Source organism: Polyodon spathula, chromosome 3 (assembly GCF_017654505.1).
Source record: "Polyodon spathula isolate WHYD16114869_AA chromosome 3, ASM1765450v1, whole genome shotgun sequence".
Lineage (NCBI taxonomy): Eukaryota > Metazoa > Chordata > Actinopteri > Acipenseriformes > Polyodontidae > Polyodon > Polyodon spathula.
The window spans coordinates 19138037-19159584 of NC_054536.1; the positions used below are offsets into that span (position 1 = coordinate 19138037).

The 21548-nt window shown below is 39.2% G+C and overlaps 2 protein-coding genes across 4 annotated transcripts; both read left to right on the forward strand.

Annotated features, from left to right (window-relative positions):
* The first annotated feature begins 19 nt into the window (after window positions 1-19).
* Window positions 20-13939, forward strand: LOC121312813 (repressor of RNA polymerase III transcription MAF1 homolog). 2 transcript variants are annotated; one of them, XM_041244597.1, is made up of 8 exons: window positions 20-87; window positions 7249-7361; window positions 8397-8525; window positions 8774-8936; window positions 9299-9420; window positions 10473-10592; window positions 10795-10893; window positions 12262-13939. In XM_041244597.1, the coding sequence occupies exons 2-8, from the start codon at window positions 7279-7281 to the stop codon at window positions 12284-12286; spliced, it is 741 nt and encodes a 246-aa protein (XP_041100531.1). In that variant the 5' UTR covers window positions 20-87; window positions 7249-7278; the 3' UTR covers window positions 12287-13939. The 2 variants fall into 2 exon arrangements, with proteins under 2 accessions (XP_041100531.1, XP_041100530.1); XM_041244596.1 differs by lacking the exon at window positions 20-87 and adding an exon at window positions 2198-2609.
* Window positions 13940-15388: 1449 nt separating this feature from the next.
* Window positions 15389-21477, forward strand: si:ch73-174h16.4 (leucine-rich repeat-containing protein 14). 2 transcript variants are annotated; one of them, XM_041244599.1, is made up of 5 exons: window positions 15389-15461; window positions 16352-16697; window positions 17080-17451; window positions 18527-18757; window positions 19605-21477. In XM_041244599.1, the coding sequence occupies exons 2-5, from the start codon at window positions 16384-16386 to the stop codon at window positions 20170-20172; spliced, it is 1485 nt and encodes a 494-aa protein (XP_041100533.1). In that variant the 5' UTR covers window positions 15389-15461; window positions 16352-16383; the 3' UTR covers window positions 20173-21477. The 2 variants fall into 2 exon arrangements, with proteins under 2 accessions (XP_041100533.1, XP_041100532.1); XM_041244598.1 differs by having other exon boundaries at window positions 15415-15561.
* The last annotated feature ends 71 nt before the right edge of the window (window positions 21478-21548 follow it).

Sequence of the window (21548 nt, forward strand, 5' to 3'; positions counted from 1 at the left end):
TTTTATTGTAATTTGTTTTTACAAACAATGCTTCAGCCGTTTTTGTTCTGAGTCAAATAAACTGCTGCTTCATCTCGTCGGTTTCGTGTAAGTATTGGTAACAACTTCCTATTACAGTGCAGGAAGCGCCGGATTAGACCCGCAGTTCACCAGTTGTCCTCACTGCAATTAGACGTATTGAAAATGTGGTCTGAAGTCAGTTACTCGCAATGATTGTGTTGCTGTTAGTACAATTTGACCGATAGTACTTAGAACCGCACAATGCGAATTACATTATAATTTAAAAAGCTATTCCACCATATAAAACTATTAGATTTACCAGTAGTAGTTTATTTCTACTTATATGGAAAGGCCATGTTTTGTTTTGCTCGCTCGATTAATCGGTTGAAACACGATTTTATTTTTTTTAATGGATTTTTTCTCGAGATTTTGATAGCATAACAATATAAATATCATATGGGAGATACTGAAATTGGTAGATACTAAATTGGGAGATACTAAGTATCATATGGGAGATACCGAAATTGGAGAAGGAAACTATGAAAACGACCTAGGAATTTTTGTTGACTCAGAAATGTCTTCATCTATACAATGTGGGGAAGCTATAAAAAAAGGTCAACAAGATGCTCAGATACATTTTGAAAAGTGTTGAGTTTAAATCAAGGGAAGTAATGCTAAAACTCTACAACGCATTAGTAAGACCTCATCTTGAATATTGTGTTCAGTTCTGGTCACCTTGCTACAAAAAGGATATTGCTGCTCTAGAAAGAGTGCAAAGATGAGCGACCAGAATTATGCCAGGTTTAAAAGGCATGTCATATGCAGACAGGCTAAAATAATTGAATCTATTCAGTTTTGAACAAAGAAGACTACGCGGCGACCTAATTCAAGCATTCAGAATTCTAAAAGGTATTGACAATGTCGACCCAAGGGACTTTTTCGACCTGAAAAAATAAACAAGGACCAGGGATCACAAATGGAGATTAGACAAAGGAGCATTCAGAACAGAAAATAGGAGGCACTTTTTTACACAGAGAGTCGTGAGGGTCTGGAATAAATTCCCCAGTAATGTTGTTGAAGCTGACACCCTGGGATCCTTCAAGAAGCTGCTTGATGAGATTCAGGGATCAATAAGCTACTAACAACCAAACGAGCAAGATGGGCCGAATGTCCTCCTTTCATTTGTAAACTTTCTTATGTTCTTATAAGCACACCAAATTGGTACTATGCGTTTGTAATTCAGTTAATTTAAATGTTAACTACCTCATTATAAACCAGGCCATGTTTGCTTTCCAGTTTGTTTACTTTATTTCAGCCGCACTGCTATTTACTATGCCTGGGTGCACTTTGCCACGCACATATGACTGACGCAAACGGTATATGTATATATATATATGTATAAACATGTATATTATATATATATATATATATATATATATATATATATATATTATATATATATATATTAACTATAATATATTATATTGATATTAAAATATTTATCTGTTTTATATAATATATATAAAAATTGTTTATAAAAACTGACATTTTGATAAACAATTCTCAATCTTATTTTTGATATCAACTATGTTATGATATCAAAAATAGAATTTTTGAAATAGAGCCATTTTGATATCAACAATTCTCAATCTTATTTTTTTGATGAAATAGAGATTTTATGAAAAAACGAATACATATTTAGAAAACATCACAAATCATTAATTCAAATAGAAATAATAATAAATAAAAAAATAATACTGTACTAAATTGATACATGATCACGATTTACTTTCAAATAACTATTTGTTTATATAATATACTTTCTATTTTACAACCAGCACAACTTATTTGTAAGAACTGCACTTTGTAACATTGTGTAAGACACACACAAAATCTTAAACGGGTTGTACGTTACAATTTTCTCCACCAATCAGAAAACATTTTTAAAAGCTTCATGTTTTGACTGGCAGATCAGATAATACATGGTGAAGCCTATAGCTTCCCTTACAAAGGTACCACGAAATGTGCCTGTCAGGACCAGAGGTGCCGACTTCCTCAGCTGTCCTGACAGAAGCATTTCGTGGTACCTCTGTAGGCACTGCAAAGCGATAACAGGCACGTCCACGGACGATTCAGCTGACTCCCGCCCTCGAGGCGTGTCCTACCGTGGCCGCAGTTTAATGTCCCTGAAACTCGGAAGGCGGAGTCAGCCAAAGATCTGTTGTTTGTGTTCACTACAGTCGAATAGAGAGAAAATTCAGCTTGTGTTTAAAAACAACAAAATAAGGACTGATCTCGACTAGCTATATCTTTACCTGCTAGGAAAATTTGAAGGGGATGCTGCTGCGTAGAGAAACACTATTTTTTAGTCGCTCCTCGGGTATTTTTTTTCGGTTCGGTGGGTGCTCTGAAACGACGACGAGTTTTTTAATACAACAAGCCTCTCAGCAAAGTGGACTAATAGAACAAGCGAGCCCGCCGCGACACACGTCGTGCTGAAACAGATAACATCACAGCGACTAATTTGCCGAAACAGATAAAACAACAATATTATTGCCTGAGTCTGGCACAACGTAATTTTAAACCAAGGAGCCGTCATATACATTTCGGTGAGTTTTTAATATTTAGCAACATTACTTTTTTATTTTTTATTTTACATGAAACACGCTTTAAATTGGTAGTCCAAACGTGGTGTGAAGTTTGACTGCTGAGGTATTTACAGGTTTCCTTTTTAGGTAAAGAAAATCTAGCTTCCCCTACACAAACAGAACAAGGAAATTCTAAACACCGTGACTATTGTGACACAGTAGGGACGCACAAATGTAGACCAGATACAATTACGGGTTTTCAATTTCACAATGTTGACAACTAGTAATTTGTGCTTGAACATGTAACGATGGTTATTATTATTATTATTATTATTATTATTATTATTATTATTTAGTTCAAAGCGACTTGGAGACATTGCGATGAAACTAGTGCTGTAGTCATAGTCTCGTTTTACGTCTCGTCCAAAGGACGGAGCACGAAGTGTGTAGAATACACAATTACTGTAGTGTTATTTGTTACCTGTGCAGTATGTTATTATGTTAACTAAATAGCCTTACTACATTATCGTGTTTGCCATCTTTGAACTGCAATGTTTGTCATATTTTGTTTCAGCACCGTTATTTGCATTTAACAGAGCACTCCCTTGACTTCCAATATGATCTTGGCAAGTTTAAAAAATAAAATTGGCAATAAATTGTGTGCCTATCCTCATTACAGCTTGTGGAGAATGGAAAATAATTAGTTTTTGCCCCTTCAGTCATAACCTCTTCCCAGGATTTTTTTTTTTTTTTTTACGATGTTAATACAATTTTGAATTCTATTTCCTATAGATTAATCTTTATAAACATTGGTGTTGTAAGTGAGCTGTTTTGGGGTTTGTCTCAGACGAGCCAAGACCTTAGCAGGTGTAAGCCTTTGAAAACATTCTTTCTGAATTCTGTAACCTCGTTTAGAAATAGCAAGGAAATTGACAGGTTTGGCTTTTTCTGCAGGGAAACCCCTTCTAGCAAAACTAGAAATTGTTAATACCTTTAATATTACCACGATATATTTGCATGGTATTTTGCAGTTTTATCATGCTTTTCCCATGGCTATGCTGTGCATTTACATTAGTTTACCAAGTTTTAAATACTGCATGCTTTACCTTACTCTTCTTTACAGTGCTTACCTGTGCTTTCACTGTACTATATTACACTTTGCTATGCTTTTACTATTATAAAGTTTTAGAAGGGTAAATAATGTATAATTTAAGGACAGATTGATATACTGTATTCATTAAAAAAAAATAAAAATACTGAGTAACATAGTCATAGTTGAAACAAGATTCAATTTGTATACCTCGCACAGTAACTCGTGTCTTTCAGACTGGTTCTCAAAATATCAGTGCTTACAGTATTACAGCTCTTTCATCCCTCTTTATAAAATACAGCAACTATAGTAAGTGCACAACGATTATTTGTGTATGACTTTTAATTGTAAAAACTCTAAATAAATATTGATTATGAACTATATAGACCCTACATCTTATTTTGCATGCTTCCAGTTGTATTAGAAGGCTTTTGTGAAGTGCCTAGACTTTTTGCTTCTTGCTTTTGAACATGTGTTCTCAATGCATTGATTATTAGATGTCCGATATTCCATTAAGAAATCTGTTGCAGCTCTAATGACTGATTACAAATGGACACAGTTGGCCCAGTCCAGAGTTACAGCTGAAGGTAGTTACTATAAGAGTAATGTTTTTCTTCTCACTTCCTTCCCTCTGTTTTGGCTTGCATACAGACAGGAAGTGTTGTAATAGATAGTATGAGTGGCTTTTGTAGACGGGGATGCTGTTGACAGTGCAGGTCTGTTACACAGGAGGCTCGACTGTGCTGTTTACTGCTGCAGTGGGCAGGAACTTGGAGAACAAAGTGGGGTGGTAAGGAGGGGGCACCTCTGTTCAAATTTGGTGACTCCAGTCAAACTGGTGCCTTACAGATTTCAACATGTCTTTCCTGCAGTTTCCTGTACATTTCAATCCACCCCAAGGCACTGACATTGAGTACACAGTATTCCTTTGAATTCAAGACACGCTTTTTAAACTGATTTTCTTCTTCGCAAAAATGGCCTGCGTCTTCAATTCAAATATAGCGATGCATTTATTAAAATCACTTGCAAAAGACATGACTGCCCGAGTACACAAACAGGAATGTGGGGGAGTCCATTTTGAAGGCACTGGATAAGCCTGGTATGTATGATTTATTGCCATATGTTGAAATACTGTCAGAGAAGGCAGTCATAATTACTACATCAGGTTGAAGAATATGTACCAGTGTTTTTTTTAAATATTTTTTTATTTTCCATTTTGCACAATAAAGTAACAGAATGATACAAAGGTGTTACTCATCAAATACAGAGGGGGGAAAAAAACAAAATAAACAACAAAAAATAAACGTAAAAATTGAGAGATTAAAATTGACAAATAGAACTTATTATAATCTTTTAATGGTTGTAACCTCTGCAATATATTAGGGTCAACATGCCTCAAAGGAAGTCTTTCCGTGTGGTTGCCATATTTTATAAAATATGTTTATCTTATTTCTTATTGCAGAAGTTATTTTTCCTAAAGGTAGACAATTGTTAATTTCAGCATACCACAGTGAAACCGGGAGAGGGGAGTCTAGCTTCCACTTCAGAGCTATGCATTTCTTCGCTATAGCCAGTGCCAGGTCAATAAATTTTATTGCATGTTGATAATTCATACAATTAAGTGTACAAAGACAGCTTTTGATTAAAAAAAACAAACAAAAAAAACTGCATTTTGTGAACAAATAAATAGTTACTAAACTGTTTTATTGAACTGTAGTATGCTTATTGTACTTCAGTAACAACTGTGTTTTGTACCTGAAGGTTCCTGTGAATGGACTGCTTTCCTTATTGTTTTGTACACAGTAGTGTTGTACAGTAATGCCTGTTATATTATTGTCGCGCACATGTACAATAGGGAGCGTCTGCTCTTAAATCAGACTATGCAGAGCACTAGGTATGTAGTGACTGTGTCCTCTGCAGTGAAACACTACCCACTCTGTACTTCACACAGGTTTATAACCTCTTCAAGTCCCATTTTACAGAATGGAATTGATAACTGCTGAAGACCCAACAAAGTAACTTAGGGGGTGGTTAGAACAAATACTTGTGCTAAATATTCAAATATTCTAACAAACACTGCTTAATGTATTGCAAAAATGTTCGTATTTATTCATATAACAGAATTTGTAAATGACTATCAAAAAGATGTCCTGCAAAGGAAACCAATGCATCAGTGAGGTCTGAATGTACATCAATGTCTCTCTCCCTGTGTGTGTGTCTCGCTCTCTTTTTGTGTCTCTGATCTGCCCTGCTGTAACCCAGAGCTTTAGCTGACAGTGTTATTCCTGGCTGGGTTGTGATCCAGCGGGCTTGTGTGTGCTGCCAACAGCTTATTTACAGAAAGAGTATACCTTTACAGGAGCGATCAGGTGCTAGGGCAGGGGAACAACATGGCCATCACCAAGGAGACAGTCAAACCCAAATCAAAAGCTCTTTCACTGCTGTGTAGAATACAACTAATTAGAGAATTGGTTTCTACCAACTTAATAAAAAAAAAAAAAAAATTAAAAAAAGTACATGGTGCTAACAAAATAATTTCAGTAATTCTTATCAAATACTTATTGCCAATTATTTTGTAGAGCTTACATTTTCCTATATGGCAAATTCAAGGTTAAGGTTAATTTCTTAATGGTAATTATTTTTTTAAATCTGTTTGGGGGGGTTATTGATCGCTCCCTGCAAAAGCTTTAGTGCTACACTTCTGGCCAACTACGAGAGGAACCAAGTAGAGATTTAGAAGTCATGGGAAAAGAAGATTGCAAAGTAATCTGAAGCCACTGGGATTGTGAGTTACTTTAAAGAAAATGTACAGCAGCTGCATTCCTTCATGATGGGAAGAGCAAAAAAGAGTACAGAAGACAAATAAAAAAAAAAAAAATCAAATGAACGCACATTTAACAATGTGTACATTTATAGGAACATATTTGATCTATGAAGTGCATAGGGTTTACTGCAATTGCTTTGCTAGCCCTGTGTGCTTTTAAAGTGATAATGGAAGAAGTATTGCACATCGTTTTTTCCAATTCAAGCATGTTTCTGTACTGTAGCTACAAGCACTACTCACTCTGTTTATACCAAAAACACTACAAAAGAAAGAAACTTGTTTTTTGTATCTAAGACTGTTTTTGTATGTATGGTAGGCAAACATTTTTACAGAGTTATTGGTATAAACGCAGGCAACCGTAGTTGCCTGCTTTATTTCTGACTGATTGATTAAGACTCAAGTCACGGCTCCCAGACATTCAAACCTGAGCACTCTGGTATTTGTATTGGATGGCAAAATCTAATGAAGAACATTCGCTTGCATTTTTTTTATTACCGGTCTGATTATTCCAAGAAATTGCCTGCCAGTTGTACCCCTAAATTAAGTAGTTTTTTCCCTATTTGAAAAACAAAGGTACATTGGTATATTCAATTGGATAAATGGAGTTGCTGATGCTTCTCTTTTAACATTGGAACTTATCTGTATCTCTGCACATGTTCATTATTGACTCCTCCTAAAACCAGGAATGGATCAAAGTGCTCTGCAATGTGGTCCTCTTTTCATCCCTCTGTCCCGCTGTCTTGCAGTGAAGAAGTGCTGAGTGATTCCATCCAAACATGAAACTCCTGGAGAACTCGAGCTTTGAGGCTATCAACTACCAGCTGTGCATCGAGACTGGGGACTCGAACATCATCGGCAGGTGAGCTCAGCAAATCACATGCAATGAACATGGAAACATGCTCACTGCGAAACATGAAATGATGCTTTTCCCCATCATTTGCAGTCTACATATTAGTATGTACAAATCAAATCATAATAAGACCATACAAGTATTTAATAGCCATTCTTTAACTGTAATTATTAATTCTACCTTTGTTTCATCTGAATGATAATATAAAAATATATACTGTATTAAAATTATAAAAAAAGTTACCTGTTACACATTTTTCTAACTAATACACTGTTCTCTGTCACAAGTCCACAATTTTAGATAGTGTGACCTTTCTGTATCTCAGGCAGCTGAACACAGCCTGGGATGAGAAGGGAGAGGCTCTTCACACTGTGGAGGGAGAGAGGGCCCACTCCTGCACTGTGATAGGTGGAGAGCAGTTGATCTGTCTGTCCCATGTGACGTTGTTGCTGGGTGCAGATAGAGAGGAGGGAGGAGCAGTGCAGTGGTGATAGTATGGGATGGTCTGTCTAAAACACAAGCAGAGGCTTGTGTAGAAGTGATCTGGAGTCAAAGATGAAAACAAGTTGGTCAAGTTTGGACCTTTTAAAATTGTGGTAGAGATTCCTTTTGCTCAGTTTGAAAAGTAAATCCAGCAAATATAAAACGTACTGTTTACTTCTGTTTTAACGTAGCAATAAAGAAAAAACCTTTTAATATTTTTAAAAGCACATTCAAATAAATAATTCTCTCACCCACGTGTATTTCACCCATGTGTTGCCTGCAACTTTGGTGCTGTTGTTTTAAAGAAAATAGTTTGTGACTATTGACATACTGTATTATAGTATAAGTAACTACAGCATTCTTAAAATAATATAACTGGGCCATTAAAAAATGAAAACTTCACATAGAAGTATGGTGTGGTATGTTATTATTAATTTCCAGCTGGAGTATGAATTGTGAATGTAGTGTCTGATGTTATTGGAGATGTTGAGTTAATGCGGCCCTGGCTAGTTGTGTGATTCTGTGCCAGTCCTGATCTGCTCTGTCGCTGTGTCTCCTCAGGATCGAGAGCTACTCCTGTAAGATGGCAGGGGATGACAAGCACATGTTCAAGCAGTTCTGTCTGGATGGTCAGCCCCACGTCCTGGAGGCCCTGTCCCCCCCTCAGACAAGCGCGGTCAGCCCCAGCAAGTGAGTCGGAGACGGATCAGGAAGGTTGGCTCTGTGTCTGTGTTGTTGCAGCTGAAATATGCAGTAGAAGAATGCAGCACCCCACTTGCTGTTTTTCCTGTATGGTCTTCTTTTCCAAATATTTTATAAAAGTTTGTTATTAGTAAACTAATGTGTGTAAAGGTAATAAGTGGTGAGTTAGAGAGAGAGTGTGTGCACGCACAGTGCTACCCTATAACCCTGCTCTCCCTCTGTCTCTCTCTCTTCAGAGTGGGTAAGAGCAATGAGGATGCAGAGAGCCCGCTGAGTGATAAGTGCTGCAGGAAGACTCTGTTCTATCTGATCGCCACACTCAATGAGTCCTTCAGACCAGACTATGACTTTAGCACGGCCAAGAGCCACGAGTTCAGCAGAGAGCCCAGCCTCAACTGGGTGAGACTAGCATTGCCGGACAGGGCTCCTTACTTTCACACGCACAGCATTTCCATGCTTTCACATGACAGATTCAAATAAAACCTAGTACAGGCACTGTGCATTAGTTAATGTGTTGCAAAGGGTGTCTTAAAGAGATGTCATCTAATGCAATTCTCTGTGGTAAAATTTCAGTTATAAAAATAGACACCCAACACACAACCTGTTAACTTCACAAAAACAAACATGATACTCTTATGAAATACTATCATGTGTCTGTCACAAGACGGAGTGTCACAAGACAATTTTGGCAAAAAAAAAGAAAGAAAATGGCTAAGATTGCAGAGTGGAGAATTGCCTGATTTTTATAATGTGTCCCCCAGGTGGTGAATGCAGTGAACTGCAGCCTGTTTTCTGCAGTGGGGGAGGAGTTTAACAACCTGAAGCCTGAGTTATGGAATGCTCTGGACCAGGAGATCTGCCTCCAGGAGTGTGACATCTACAGGTCAGACTGGCAACTGCAAGACTTTCAATTACTGTAACAGCGGTTCTCAAACCGGGGGACGCGGACTGTATCCGGGCGGGCGGGGGCATTAAAAGGTTCAGGTTTTTTTGTTTTTTTAATTAAACAAAAAAAAATTGTATTTTTTTTATTATTATTTAACCTAGGCTTGACCTAGGTTATACAGTATATTTGTGCTTTATTGGTTATTTTGATTGGCTCGCCAATAATACTTCCACCAATCGGAGGGTTGCATACAGTCCGCGTAGCGATCTCGCCCTCTGTCAGACAGGTACACAGAACAGATTAAAGAAGTGCTGGACAAGAGAAATAATGTGTCAGATATCAAAGTGGATATGAGAGTGGCAGTGATGAAGCCAATTTGCTTGAAAATGTTAATGTGGAATTGATGATGCCGTCAGAAACTCGGAGGCAGCAACTGCCTGCTATAGTAGTAGGACTGTTGTTTTTTTTTTTTTTTTTTTTTTTTTTTTGTTAAGCCTTTTTGTGTGCTTTTTTTTTTTTTTTTTTTTTTTTTTTAGAAGGGTTAATTAACAGCCAAAATTGTTTCTGTCAGACTTGTTGATTAAGGGCCATATAAGAACGATAAATACTGTAACTGATTAGAAGGCCTTTTTTGTTCTCCAAGTTGCTGCAGTTACAATGTAGGTGCTATAATGAGTTACTGTAAACGAGATACTGTTTTAGAAGACATATTTAAGTAAACACTTATTTCAGTGTTTTTGAAATTAAAAGTTTGAATGCAAAACTGTGACCTTTTTTTGTGAGCAAGCTGTGAAAAAATCCACCAAACTATAAATCCGCCGAATTTAATACCACCCAAAATATGTTCTACAGTATATATTAAAACAGTCCCTTTATGTGGACACCTCCAGGCATGTCATAGTTTCTAGATTTTCGCTGTGCATCTGACTTTTAAGCTTTTAAGTACTACAGACAAAAGGAAGGGGAGTGCGGCCCAAAAACTCTGAGAACCGCTGTACTGTAAAACCCCTTTTACTAGCGTGCCTTTTATGTATTTATTTTATCTCCAGCTATAACCCTGATCTGGACTCTGACCCCTTTGGAGAAGATGGTAGCCTCTGGTCCTTCAACTACTTCTTTTACAACAAGAAGCTGAAAAGAATCGTCTTCTTCACTTGCCGCTCAGTTAGGTGAGAGAAGAGAACTGGAGGGCTAGGGAAAGTGCTGGGCTGCAGTGTGGAAGGCAGTGGGCTTGAATTGTTCAGTAGTTAGAGAAGTTGAGGAAAGGTCAGGAAAAGAGAATGAAGAGTGACTGGCTTGTTCACTAACTCAGTGTGAGATTGAGACACTCAGTGACTGGCTTATTCACTCAGTCGGTTTTGTGTTTTTCAGTTTCATGAGCGGGTGTGGTCGGGACAGCCTTGGAAACGAGTTGGACATAGAGCTGGAGAACGAGATGGATGAAGAGACAGACAACTTTGAGGAGGACAGGTGTGTCTCGTTTAATCAAATCAAATACACGGGTACCGCTGTACATGGAGTTCAAATTTAACTGATGTGATCGTTAAGAGCTCAGTCGGAGCTAGCACCTGTGAAACAAGATTGCACGCACTTTGTATACTTTTAAAAATTAAAAACTAATTATCTTCTACAGGTGCCTTCAAAACACTTAACTTTACCATGTTCTTATAATTATTTGTATACAGAAATCTCTCCTAGTTCATGGTTTGTGCTCCCACAGCATCCTAGGAAGGACATTATGGGTCTGTTTTTTTTCTGCATGAATGGTATATTGGTTTCTTATAGTTTTACCTTAAAATTTGCTGTATGGTCATTTTTATTTAATTTTAAGCAATAGCAGTGCTGGAACAAACAAGGGTTTTTCATGTTCAAATTGTTAAATATTGTGCCCTATATTAAAGTAAAACCCCATTAAACATTAAATTACCTTTTCTAGAAAGGAGAGGAACACTTCTGTAGAGTAAAAGGAGTATTGCTTTTTTTTTTTTTTTTTCAGACCTCGTTTATGCATTGGCTTCCTTTGCATGGTATCTTTTTGATACCATGTACATTATATACACAAACCAAAAACATATGAATATTTGTCCCAGCACTTTATTGTAGTGTGTTTCTTTTTAATTGAATTTTAACACTGCAAACAGTGCCAATTGGTGGGTAAACATGTGAACATGGTTGTGAGGCGAGAGTGTATTAAATGGAATGTCCAGACAGTAATTTATGTGTACAGAAATAAAATAACTTATTTTTATTTTCTATACACAACAACAACAAAATAATTAAATAACAAAAGAAAACAAAACAGCGTGAGGGAGGGAGTGCAGGGGTAAAAATCCAAAACAAATCGTGAGAACTCTTCCTTAATCGTCTTCGTGGCGTACCGGACATAAACAAAAAAAAGACAAAAGAAATGTTAGTTGAAATTTTCAAAAATCCCGCTGCTCCAAACTAGTCTCCCCCTCCACCCGTTACTCCGCCTATTTCACTTTTGGACCAACCCCGAACACAGTAGTATGTTCCCTTTAGTATGTAATGTCCCGCCTCTGTAGTCAGTGGAACACCAATCCCCAACTGACAAGTGTCCTTATCATTCACTTGACTCCAGTGGCTGGAATTTACATACTCGTACTTCCGCCCCTCACCAAGGTGCCTTTCCTCAAAAGATGACTTTTGCCATGGTCACGAGATCTTGGTAAGGGAAGTCCCGAGTTGGTTTGATGCCATCTGCTGTCGGGAGGCTGAATCACAGACCGAAACCCCTTTGACTCATCACAATGGTTCTAATATGCATACTCTAAAAAGGAACATTCTGTGACGGTGTATTCTTTATTTCCTGTGCAGTTTCCATCAGACGGTGTGTGTCTAGCAAGATGGAGTCACCACCACATCTCTGAGGGAGTGAGACCCTGTCCACAGCAGAGCAGCTCATCACCAGAATCTTTCTGTCTCTCTCCCTGTCTGTCTTCATCTCAGGCACTGCAATTGTACAGCATTCTTGCTTGCTCGCCAGGACCCAGTGGTTTGTTTTATAGCATTCCTCGCAGCAATAACTCTGAAATGGGAGACCAGTTTCTATATGGGATTTTATTCCAGCTCAACACTTTGGATTTACTGGCAGCTATGACAGTGAGGTGCCGGCAGCATTCAGTGATTTTAAAGGACTCCTCTTTCCGTTAAACCAAATAAAAGCTGCTTTATATTTGCTGGTCTCTGCAAAGTGGTGACACTGGTGGCACTGCACTGAGCTACTGTTTTATTGTTTGCTTTTTGTAATGTTTTAGATCCAGGTCTGATTGTAAGCTAGGAGAGGCCGCTGTGAACGGCACAAGAACAACTGAACAGCAGCCTTGCAGGCCTGGCAGGTTTTAGGAGTTTTTGCACCTGCCAGAGACAAATTAAAACAAACACTGCAGACTTAAACTGAGTGTAGCTAACAAAAGCATTCAATCTTGCCTGCTGTGAACTGCCTTTCATTTCAAATGTGCATTTCTGAAAGAAATTAGTGTTACAGCAAACGTGTATTTTCATTTAAAAAAAACACCAATACTACATTATGTTAAAGAAAGTTATCTGTTTCTGACATATTTTCAGGAAATCTGTTGGCTGTCTTGGGTCATTTTACCTCAGCAGTAATGTTACTGGCTAAAAGCATGTCAGTCAAAAGGGAAAACAGCTGGTTGGTTAATGAAGCCATTGAAAGGGTGGGGGTAATTTTACACTTCAGGTGAAAGTACCAAGCAAGTGCAACACTAACTGAAAGCGTGGCTTGCAAACATTTGTTTAATCAAGTGTAGTACCAAATGTGTGTTAAATAAAATTGTCCTAGAACTTTCAAAGCTGCACACTTAAGACCGGTGTAGCTAAGGAAGTGCACAACAGGTAAGATCTATGGAATTATTTGAACTACAATCGGTTGAAATTGCCCTGCTAATATTTGGTGGTAATGTTGAATGTGCTGGTAACAGTTTTGTTTGTATTCCCATTATATGGTTTGGATACTTGGACTCCTGTTGTCCTGCAGTTTCAACCATCACCTCTCAGAGACAGACCTAGAAATACTTCAAACTGCTATTTATTTATTGCATTTATATGGCGCTTTTTATATAAAAGCGTCACAAAGCCCTGTGTGACAGTGCAGCTTCTTGCAATAGAAATGAGTAGAATGTGTTTCAGTCTGGGCCACGAATGTGTTTGTTTAGTTTTTTCTACATTTTTTTCAAATGCATATGTGAGGAATGATTCCTGATAAAATGGGGCACTGGTGAAATAGAAGATGCTCTTCATTGAGTAAGCAGCAGTGTGTGAATAAATTTTAAACAAGCAGTATTTGGGCAAGTGCAGTATATTATTATAATAACCTCCTTTTTAATGTTTGAATACCGCGTAACATTTGTGTTTGTCTTTTTAGAACAGAGGTTTCTGCATTGATTTTATGTTTTTGTAATCTTATAGGCAGTTCTGTTTTTTTCTTTTTTAATCTACTTTGTTCACATGAATGAATAAACTGATTTTAATGTAACTTTCTGCCTACCTTTGTCTGCTTGGATGCATCACACATTGTATCTTTTAAAACTTTCAGCTCTTAAGCGGGCACAGTAGATTTAGTTGGAACGCTGGATTTCTATTTTAAACTTCAGGCTGATTAGTGTTTCAGCATCTAGTATTGATTTACCTATGAAGTGAGAATACAAATATAAAAACAATCATGATTTATGTAGAAAAAAAATATTGCTGTGATACACACAACACAGTATACAGCAAAGTTAAAGTAACATGTTTCTTGTAAACACTGCAGGGTGTTCTGTGACACTAACTGGTACTGTAGTTGTACTGTATCTATAAATCCTCAACATTATAATGCAAAAGTATACAGCACATTCCAGTGGTCATCGTAATAATTCTTCATTACTTGTGCAATCAAAAAGTTAAGCAGAATGCTTGGATACAGGGCTGAAAGTGTAGAGTACAAATCCAAGGAGGTTATGATGTGAGGTTGTATAACACTGGTGAGTAATGTGTTCAGTTGTGGTCACTGCATTACCAAAGGGACATTGTGGCCCTGGACAGAGTCCAATGAAGAGCAACCAGACTAATCCCAGAGCTTTGAGGCATGAGCTATAAAGAACTGAATCTATTCTGCCTAGAACACAGAAGAATTAGAGGGGATATGATTTATAGTCTATGAAATCTTATAAGGCGTTGACAAGTTAACATGAACCAATACTTTAATCACAGCACAGAAATCAGGACCAGACGACACAGTTAGAAATTAAGTGGAGATTTTAATAATTACTTTAGTGTCCAAAGCAATGTGTAAAACACAATATACAGTTTACAAGTCATTGGCTAAGTCTCGGCTCTCTAAAGAAGTCTGACTGAGGCAGATAATATTCACTACCCCCCCCCCCCCCCCCCCCCCCCCAGTCACAACTTTGTTTTTGTCAAATGTTACAATTTGAGGTAGTATTCCTGAAATTGATTAAACAGACTGAACTTGGTCATTTTGATGTTTAGCATTATGAGATGTGAACAATATTAAAAGGTGATCTTGTTTAAAGATGTCAGGGTGGTCTGCATAGGATTCAATACATATAAGTAAGAAAAAATAAGAATGTGCCAATAAACAAGTTCATTTCTGCAAATATACCCCCCAAGGTAGTTCCATTAACGATCAAACAACTTTCATAGTAAATATTTTATTTTTGGCGTCACTTGTAGGCAAAATTTTGACAGACCCACAAGCTTCACAAATATACCACTAGCAGTCTGAATTTGCAAAAGATAAAACACTATGCTGCCACGTGGTAAGTGGTCACTTGACTAAATTATGCGAGCTGAGTCTGATTCTATATGAAGCAGGTTACCACTGTACGATACAGTATGACCCCCGAGCTGTAGATAGCGCTGTGGGGAGGTAACTCCATCCATAAAACACCATTCTGCAAAATAATGGATAGCTTTCCGGAAGTCGTCATCATACGGCGCCGGACAGACAGAAAATAAAATAGAAACATGACGTTTAGAAGACTCTACAGTTTCAGGTGATTTTATTTAATTTTTGAAGGTTAATTTTATCTGCCACTGGACTGCACGACATCCTTACATGGTCATGCACGGTTCGTGACTGCTATAGACTTTCTGGTAACTTTGCCTTTTCTTTCTAGTGAGTCATTTGAAGGAAAATAAAGTGCATGTTGGCATGAAGAACAGGCAGTAACATTATTGCAGTCTACGGTTTGTTTATGTCATAGAACTACACTTGTGTGAAGTTCTGCACAGTATACTATTCTCAACAAAGAAACCGCGTTTTATACAATTTTTATTTACATATGTTTTCATTACTAAATGCCGTAGGCATCAACAGAAGCCTCGCTTGGTCTGATACCGGTGAATAACTTCGTGCCTTTTATGTTGCTAAAATCGCGATATATTTAAAAATGCTTTAAGTTTGAAATTTAAAAATCTCGAAATATACAAAGTACCTGCACATGTAATCTGTAGCCAGGCGCCACAATTATTATAACATCGGGAGTGTGTGTGTGTAATTTAAACTTTGCCTGTCAACAGAGAATTTCTAAACACTAAGCTTGTCACAAACGGACATGCTAATGCTGAAGCCTGAATTGAGCGATCCATCTGAGACCGTGATTGATGGCTTTAAAATCTTAAGGGGGGTATGTTTACTGACACACTGGGTCATTCAGTGATGAGAAGTGTGGTCAGTTACATCACACCAGATCTACCAGTGGCCTGATTGTTCACATTTCTGACATATGGTCATTTAAAAAATAAAAATAAAAACCAGGAGTTTCAATCCTTACTGATGGGAACAAATGTTCTCCCCGACTGTCTTTACTAACAAAGAAGACTTATTGCATGTATCTAATGTATTAGCTGGTATTAAATGAATCCCCTTGCATTTTCTGTCAAGGTGTCATTGCTAGTGGGGTGAGGGGATGAGGAATGCCTGCTTCGCTGGTCTTCCTGTGTGCCCGCAAGGTAGCGTCGGATCACGGCTGTGCTCTGCGCTCGCTGGCTTCTCTCCCTCAGGAGCTCTACCCTGTCCTCTTCAAGGCCGCGTTCCTAGACCAACGGCCTCTAGTAATCGGGGAGTTGGTGTTGCGCTGGCCAGAACGGGTGCTGAGTCTTACACGTAGCCTGAGGGCCTGCCAGCACTGCCGCCTGGACCTCAGCCGGGACTGGTCCAGTCGAGACTGCCTGCAGGCTGTGCTACTCGCCGTGGTCAAGGGGCTGAGGGAGAGGGACAAACGGGAGAGGTGAGGTGGACATTAAAATAAAAAATATTTTACAGTGTGAGGGTGATGAGTGTATGGAATGGATTTCCTAGCCGTGTTGATCATGCTGAATCACTTGGATCCTTTCATAAAGTTTTGAGATCAGTTAGCTACTAGGAACCAGACATGCACATTAATGCTGTAGTGTATGACAAAGATCCAGTGGTGTGGTTCTCATGACGGCTTTTAAGTGTGTTTAGTAGTAAAGTTTAAATGTTTAGGAAATTAAATGCAATCTAGGTGAGAATATTGATATTAAAATTTAAAAAGGCAAGGACATTATTCATATGTTTTTGTTATTGCACTTTAAAGATAGCTGTGTCTGGAGCTGTGTTAATAACCCTGGTTTGCTGTCTCTATGCAGGAATGCTCTACGTGTTCTGGACCTGTGTGGAGTCCAGGACGAAGGTGGCCGTCGTATGCCCAACACCATGGGCAGTTGGTTCAGGACAGTGGCTCTGTCCAAGGCCTGCCTGGAGGCACGGGGGAGGAGAGGGGCCAGGGAATCCACACCCAAACGCAGACGGGGAGTCTCTTCACCTGCAGTGGAGGTTGAGGTGCGGGCGGACCTGTTTGTGAACGCCAGCTCCTTCGAGACTGTGCGACAGGCCCTGCGTGGTGGGGGTCCCCTGAGGCTGGTCTGCAGGGACCTGCGCGCCGAAGAGCTTTCCACCCAGCGCACTGCCTCGCTGCTGGACATGCTGGAGCCCACTTCCCTGCGCAGAGTTGATCTCAGGTATCCCAGAGGGTTGAATGCTCCGCTGCTGTAACAAGCCCAGCCATGTGTAAAGCTAATTATGTTATGTGTGTAACTATTGAAACATTCCAGATCAATTAATATAACAGAAAATAGTTTCCACTCTCTCCAGTTATCTTAGACTTTGGTTTTGCTAGTAGTGCTGCACAAACCGATCATCTGATTGTTTGGATTGAGTTCTCTACAAGTGAGGGTTAGTGGTGTTGATTGGGCTCATGGACCATTTCAAGTGAAACAAGTGAAGAAAAAGCTGCTCTGGTTTGTGTTGATCGCTGTTCTCCACGGAGTCAAAATAGCAGCGATCACAATAAAGCCAAGCAGCTGTTTCTTCATACGTCTCACTTTGAATGGCAAATTAACCCCAATCAACACCAGTCACCCTCACCTGATTGTCAGATCCTGATTTCTGTGGAATGGAGCAGTTTTCAGCCCTTTTTGGTGTTTAGTGCAGTTCTCCACCTTTGTAATGCTGTAGTTGGGAGCCATAGTTAAGACTGTGCTGTTTGTGGGCCACCTTATAACGAGAATACTAGTGTTAGTTTCATGGCATTATGTGGCAAATGGGAGCCTTGACTGTACCGCCCTATAACCTGTTCTGCAGTATAATGGGCCGCCTTATAAAGGGGGGAGCACTGTAATTACTAACACTATACTACTTTAGTGAGTTCATTCAGTGACATTTCTTGTTATATATAATATATATATATTGGAGTATATATATATATATATTATATATATATATATATATATATATATAATATATAATTTATTTATTTTTAAAGATTTGCTGTCATTTTAAGTAAGTTTTATTTACCTTCACTGTATTAAAGTGCATTTCATGGTTTAGTAAGTCTGGATGTGGCATTTGTACTACATTTACATTTCAGTGGAATGTGCAGTACATTTAGTTTGAAATTCTATTCTATACTGTTTTTTCCAAAAGAAAAAAAAAAACTATCCAAATGACCTTTTATCATGATAAAATCAAGATATTGTCATTTTCTATTCAGCTTCTCTCTTGATGTGAAAAATCTTGTATCGCTGCACCCCCTAGGTACAACAACCTGGGCCTGGCTGGCATTGCCCTGCTTCTGCCACGGCTGGCATCCTGCCCCTCACTGCTCAGTTTGCGTCTGCTCTACAGCAACGTGGATGTACACCGACCGACCCCTGGGATGGAGGCAGGGCTGAGGGAGCTGGCTGGGGGGCTGGGGGGGCTGCTGAACCTGCGGGAGATCAACCTCACCTCCCTGCGCCTCTCGGGCAAGCTGCGGCTCCTGCTGAGGTACAGTGCAATACCGGTGAAATTAAAGTGGCCTGAATGCCATTTTGCCCACATTAGGCATTTATATTTAAAGCTATCAAGTTGCATGGCTCTGTTTTTGATGAGTGCTTGTTTGTTTGTTTTTTTCACAGTAAAAATTTATAAAGTTGAGACACAATGGTTCATAGTGAGTAATGCAAAAATAAATAAATAAATGAATGAATGAGGGGAGACACAAACACTGAGGACTGACAGTTGTCTGTTTATGTCTTTACTCACAGATATATTGTTTTTGAGTTTGTAATTAACCTTTTGCTCCTTGTGAATTATTGAAACATGAAAAATTAATAGGCTGGTCCTGTACTCGTTCAGGAATCTTGTCGCCCCTTTATGTGATTCCAAGTTACATGGCTCTGTGGTGCATGTTTGTGTTGTTCCATAGCAACACTACAAACAGGAATTCATTTCTATAGCCCTCGAAGCTGATACTGATGTACACAGCATTTTACTTCATACTCATTCCATATAGTTTTTGTTGTTATGATTAAATCACTGAGAACAGCGTTACCATTATGTACAGCTAGAACAAGACAGGTGCCAAACTGGCTTAATAAAGAGCACGAGAATCTGATTAACTGCAAAAGTTAGCAACACATGCTTTTTTTTCACTACAGGAATGACACTGCTGTGTTTTGTACAGTAAATAAAGATAATACCTTGTCAAGTTTGGTTCTGAGTACCTTGCACATGGGTTCAGTAGGAATAGATGGAGAATCCAAGGGAGACGTTATAATGAAGGTGATTATGTGTGCTGACATGTGCTGTGTGCTTCAGGAGCCTCTCAATCTGTCTCTCCCCCTCCCCCCAGTGCTCTAGAGAGACCCCTGGAAGTCCTGGAGCTACCTTACTTCTCCCTGACCCCAAGCGATCTCTCCTACCTCTCCTCCAGCCCTCATGCTCCTGCCCTGCGCAAGCTAGACCTCAGTGGGAACAGTCTGAGTGTGGAACAGCTGCCGTCCCTCCAGAGGCTGCTGTCTGTCTCTCGCTGTCTTTCCCACCTGGTGCTCTCAGGCTGTAGCCTCACAGACTCCCTGCTGGGGGCGCTGCTTCCTTCCCTGGGTCTCTGCCGGGGCCTGCAGAGTCTGGGCCTCTCCCTGAATCCGCTGTCCACCCGTGGGCTCCTGTCCCTGGCACACACGGCCACCGGTCTGCCCCACCTTCAGCTGCTGGTCTACCCCCAGCCCACCGACTGCTACGAGGAAGGCTTGCCCCAGCCGCCCTCCTACTACAACCTTATGGAGTTCCCCCTAGATCAGGGCAAGCTGGCCCGCGCCACAGAGGAGCTCAGGATGGTGCTGGAGAGGGCAGGCAGAGCTGACCTGGTCCTCTCCACTGACCTGTACAGCCACAGCACTGCTGAGCTGCTGGAGGAGTGAGGAGTGGAGACACACAGCCAGACAGACCAGCCAGCAAGACCGCTTCAACACTGGGTCTGACACACACTCGCCTCCTTTATACTGATCTGTACAGCCACAGCACTGCTGAGCTGCTGAAGGGGAGGAGTGGAGACACACAACCAGACAGACCAGCCAGCAAGACCTGTATAACACTGGGTCTGACACACACTCGCCTCCTCTATACTGTTCTGTACAGCCACAGCACTGCTGAGCTGCTGGAGGGGAGGAGTGAGGAGTGTAGACACACAACCAGACAGACCAGCCAGCAAGACTTCTTCAACACTGGGTCTGACACACACTCACCTCCTCTGTACTGATCTGTACGGCACTGCTGAGCTGCTGGAGGGGAGGAGTGAGGAGTGGAGACACACACTGACCTGGTCTTCTCCACTGAAGTGTATTTCAGTACAGTAATGAGCGTTGTGCGCAGTACATATTTAGAATAATGTGTGCGGGACGGTTAAGCAGTTACTTTCTGCATTTTTTTTCTTTTTTTTACACTAAAGTATGTTCCAATTTGTTTACCTTATTTTGTACATCCATTGTGAGTCTAAACCTTTAGGAGCTGTTTAACTAGTGAGAAGGTAAAACAAAATAAAGCAAAATAGAAATTTACACCCAAGAAGGGTAATTTAGGGAAATCTAAGCTGTTTCTTAGTGAATCTGTAATATTTGCCTTTGTCTTCCTTTCAGAAAATACAACTAGAATAATAATAAAAAAAACATTACTGTATAGATATCAGTATTAATCCCAGGACGAACATTGGGGTTTCAATATTCTTTCATATTGAATTAGCTGAAGGAAAATTACAGTTACCACGTTACAAAAAACAATAAATAAATATCTTGGGAGTGAAATAAAGTTAAGTTTGAGAACCACTGATCTAGTGGATACACAAATGCAGTATGACACGTCTTTGTGAGGACTTCTTCAATTTAAGTTGCTAAAATACCGTGTCCTGTAAGATGTCTTTTTAAATTCCTGTGTTAAGGTGCAGAGGGATTTCTCTCATGAGTTATGACCAGGCTCTCCTGTTTAGTTTGACATGTTCTACAACAAAAAAAAAACAAAGTGAATGAACGTTACCCAGTACACTGTGACATACAATTAGATTTTGTAAGAATATTATATAGTATGTATATTTTGTACATTTCATAAAGCTAACATAATTTTTTTCATCAAAAATAAATTTGATATATTACAATTGGTGTTGCAATCTCAGTTTGAACAGCCAGAGTTTCTATTTATAATGATTTCATCATTACATTATACTAGCACGTGGTTTTGTGGTTTTGCTTGGCGTTTTTATATGGATATATATATATATATATATATATATATATATATATATATA

Bases quoted from the DNA above. Each gene is read 5' to 3' on its own strand.
- LOC121312813 (XM_041244597.1), top strand. From the start codon at position 7,279: ATGAAACTCCTGGAGAACTCGAGCTTTGAGGCTATCAACTACCAGCTG. The intron at 9,421-10,472 runs GTCAGACTGGCA...TTTTATCTCCAG, and splicing joins CAGGAGTGTGACATCTACAG to CTATAACCCTGATCTGGACT. The intron at 10,894-12,261 runs GTGTGTCTCGTT...TTTCCTGTGCAG, and splicing joins GACAACTTTGAGGAGGACAG to TTTCCATCAGACGGTGTGTG.
- si:ch73-174h16.4 (XM_041244599.1), top strand. From the start codon at position 16,384: ATGCCTGCTTCGCTGGTCTTCCTGTGTGCCCGCAAGGTAGCGTCGGAT. The intron at 17,452-18,526 runs GTATCCCAGAGG...TGCACCCCCTAG, and splicing joins CTGCGCAGAGTTGATCTCAG to GTACAACAACCTGGGCCTGG. The intron at 18,758-19,604 runs GTACAGTGCAAT...CCCTCCCCCCAG, and splicing joins AAGCTGCGGCTCCTGCTGAG to TGCTCTAGAGAGACCCCTGG.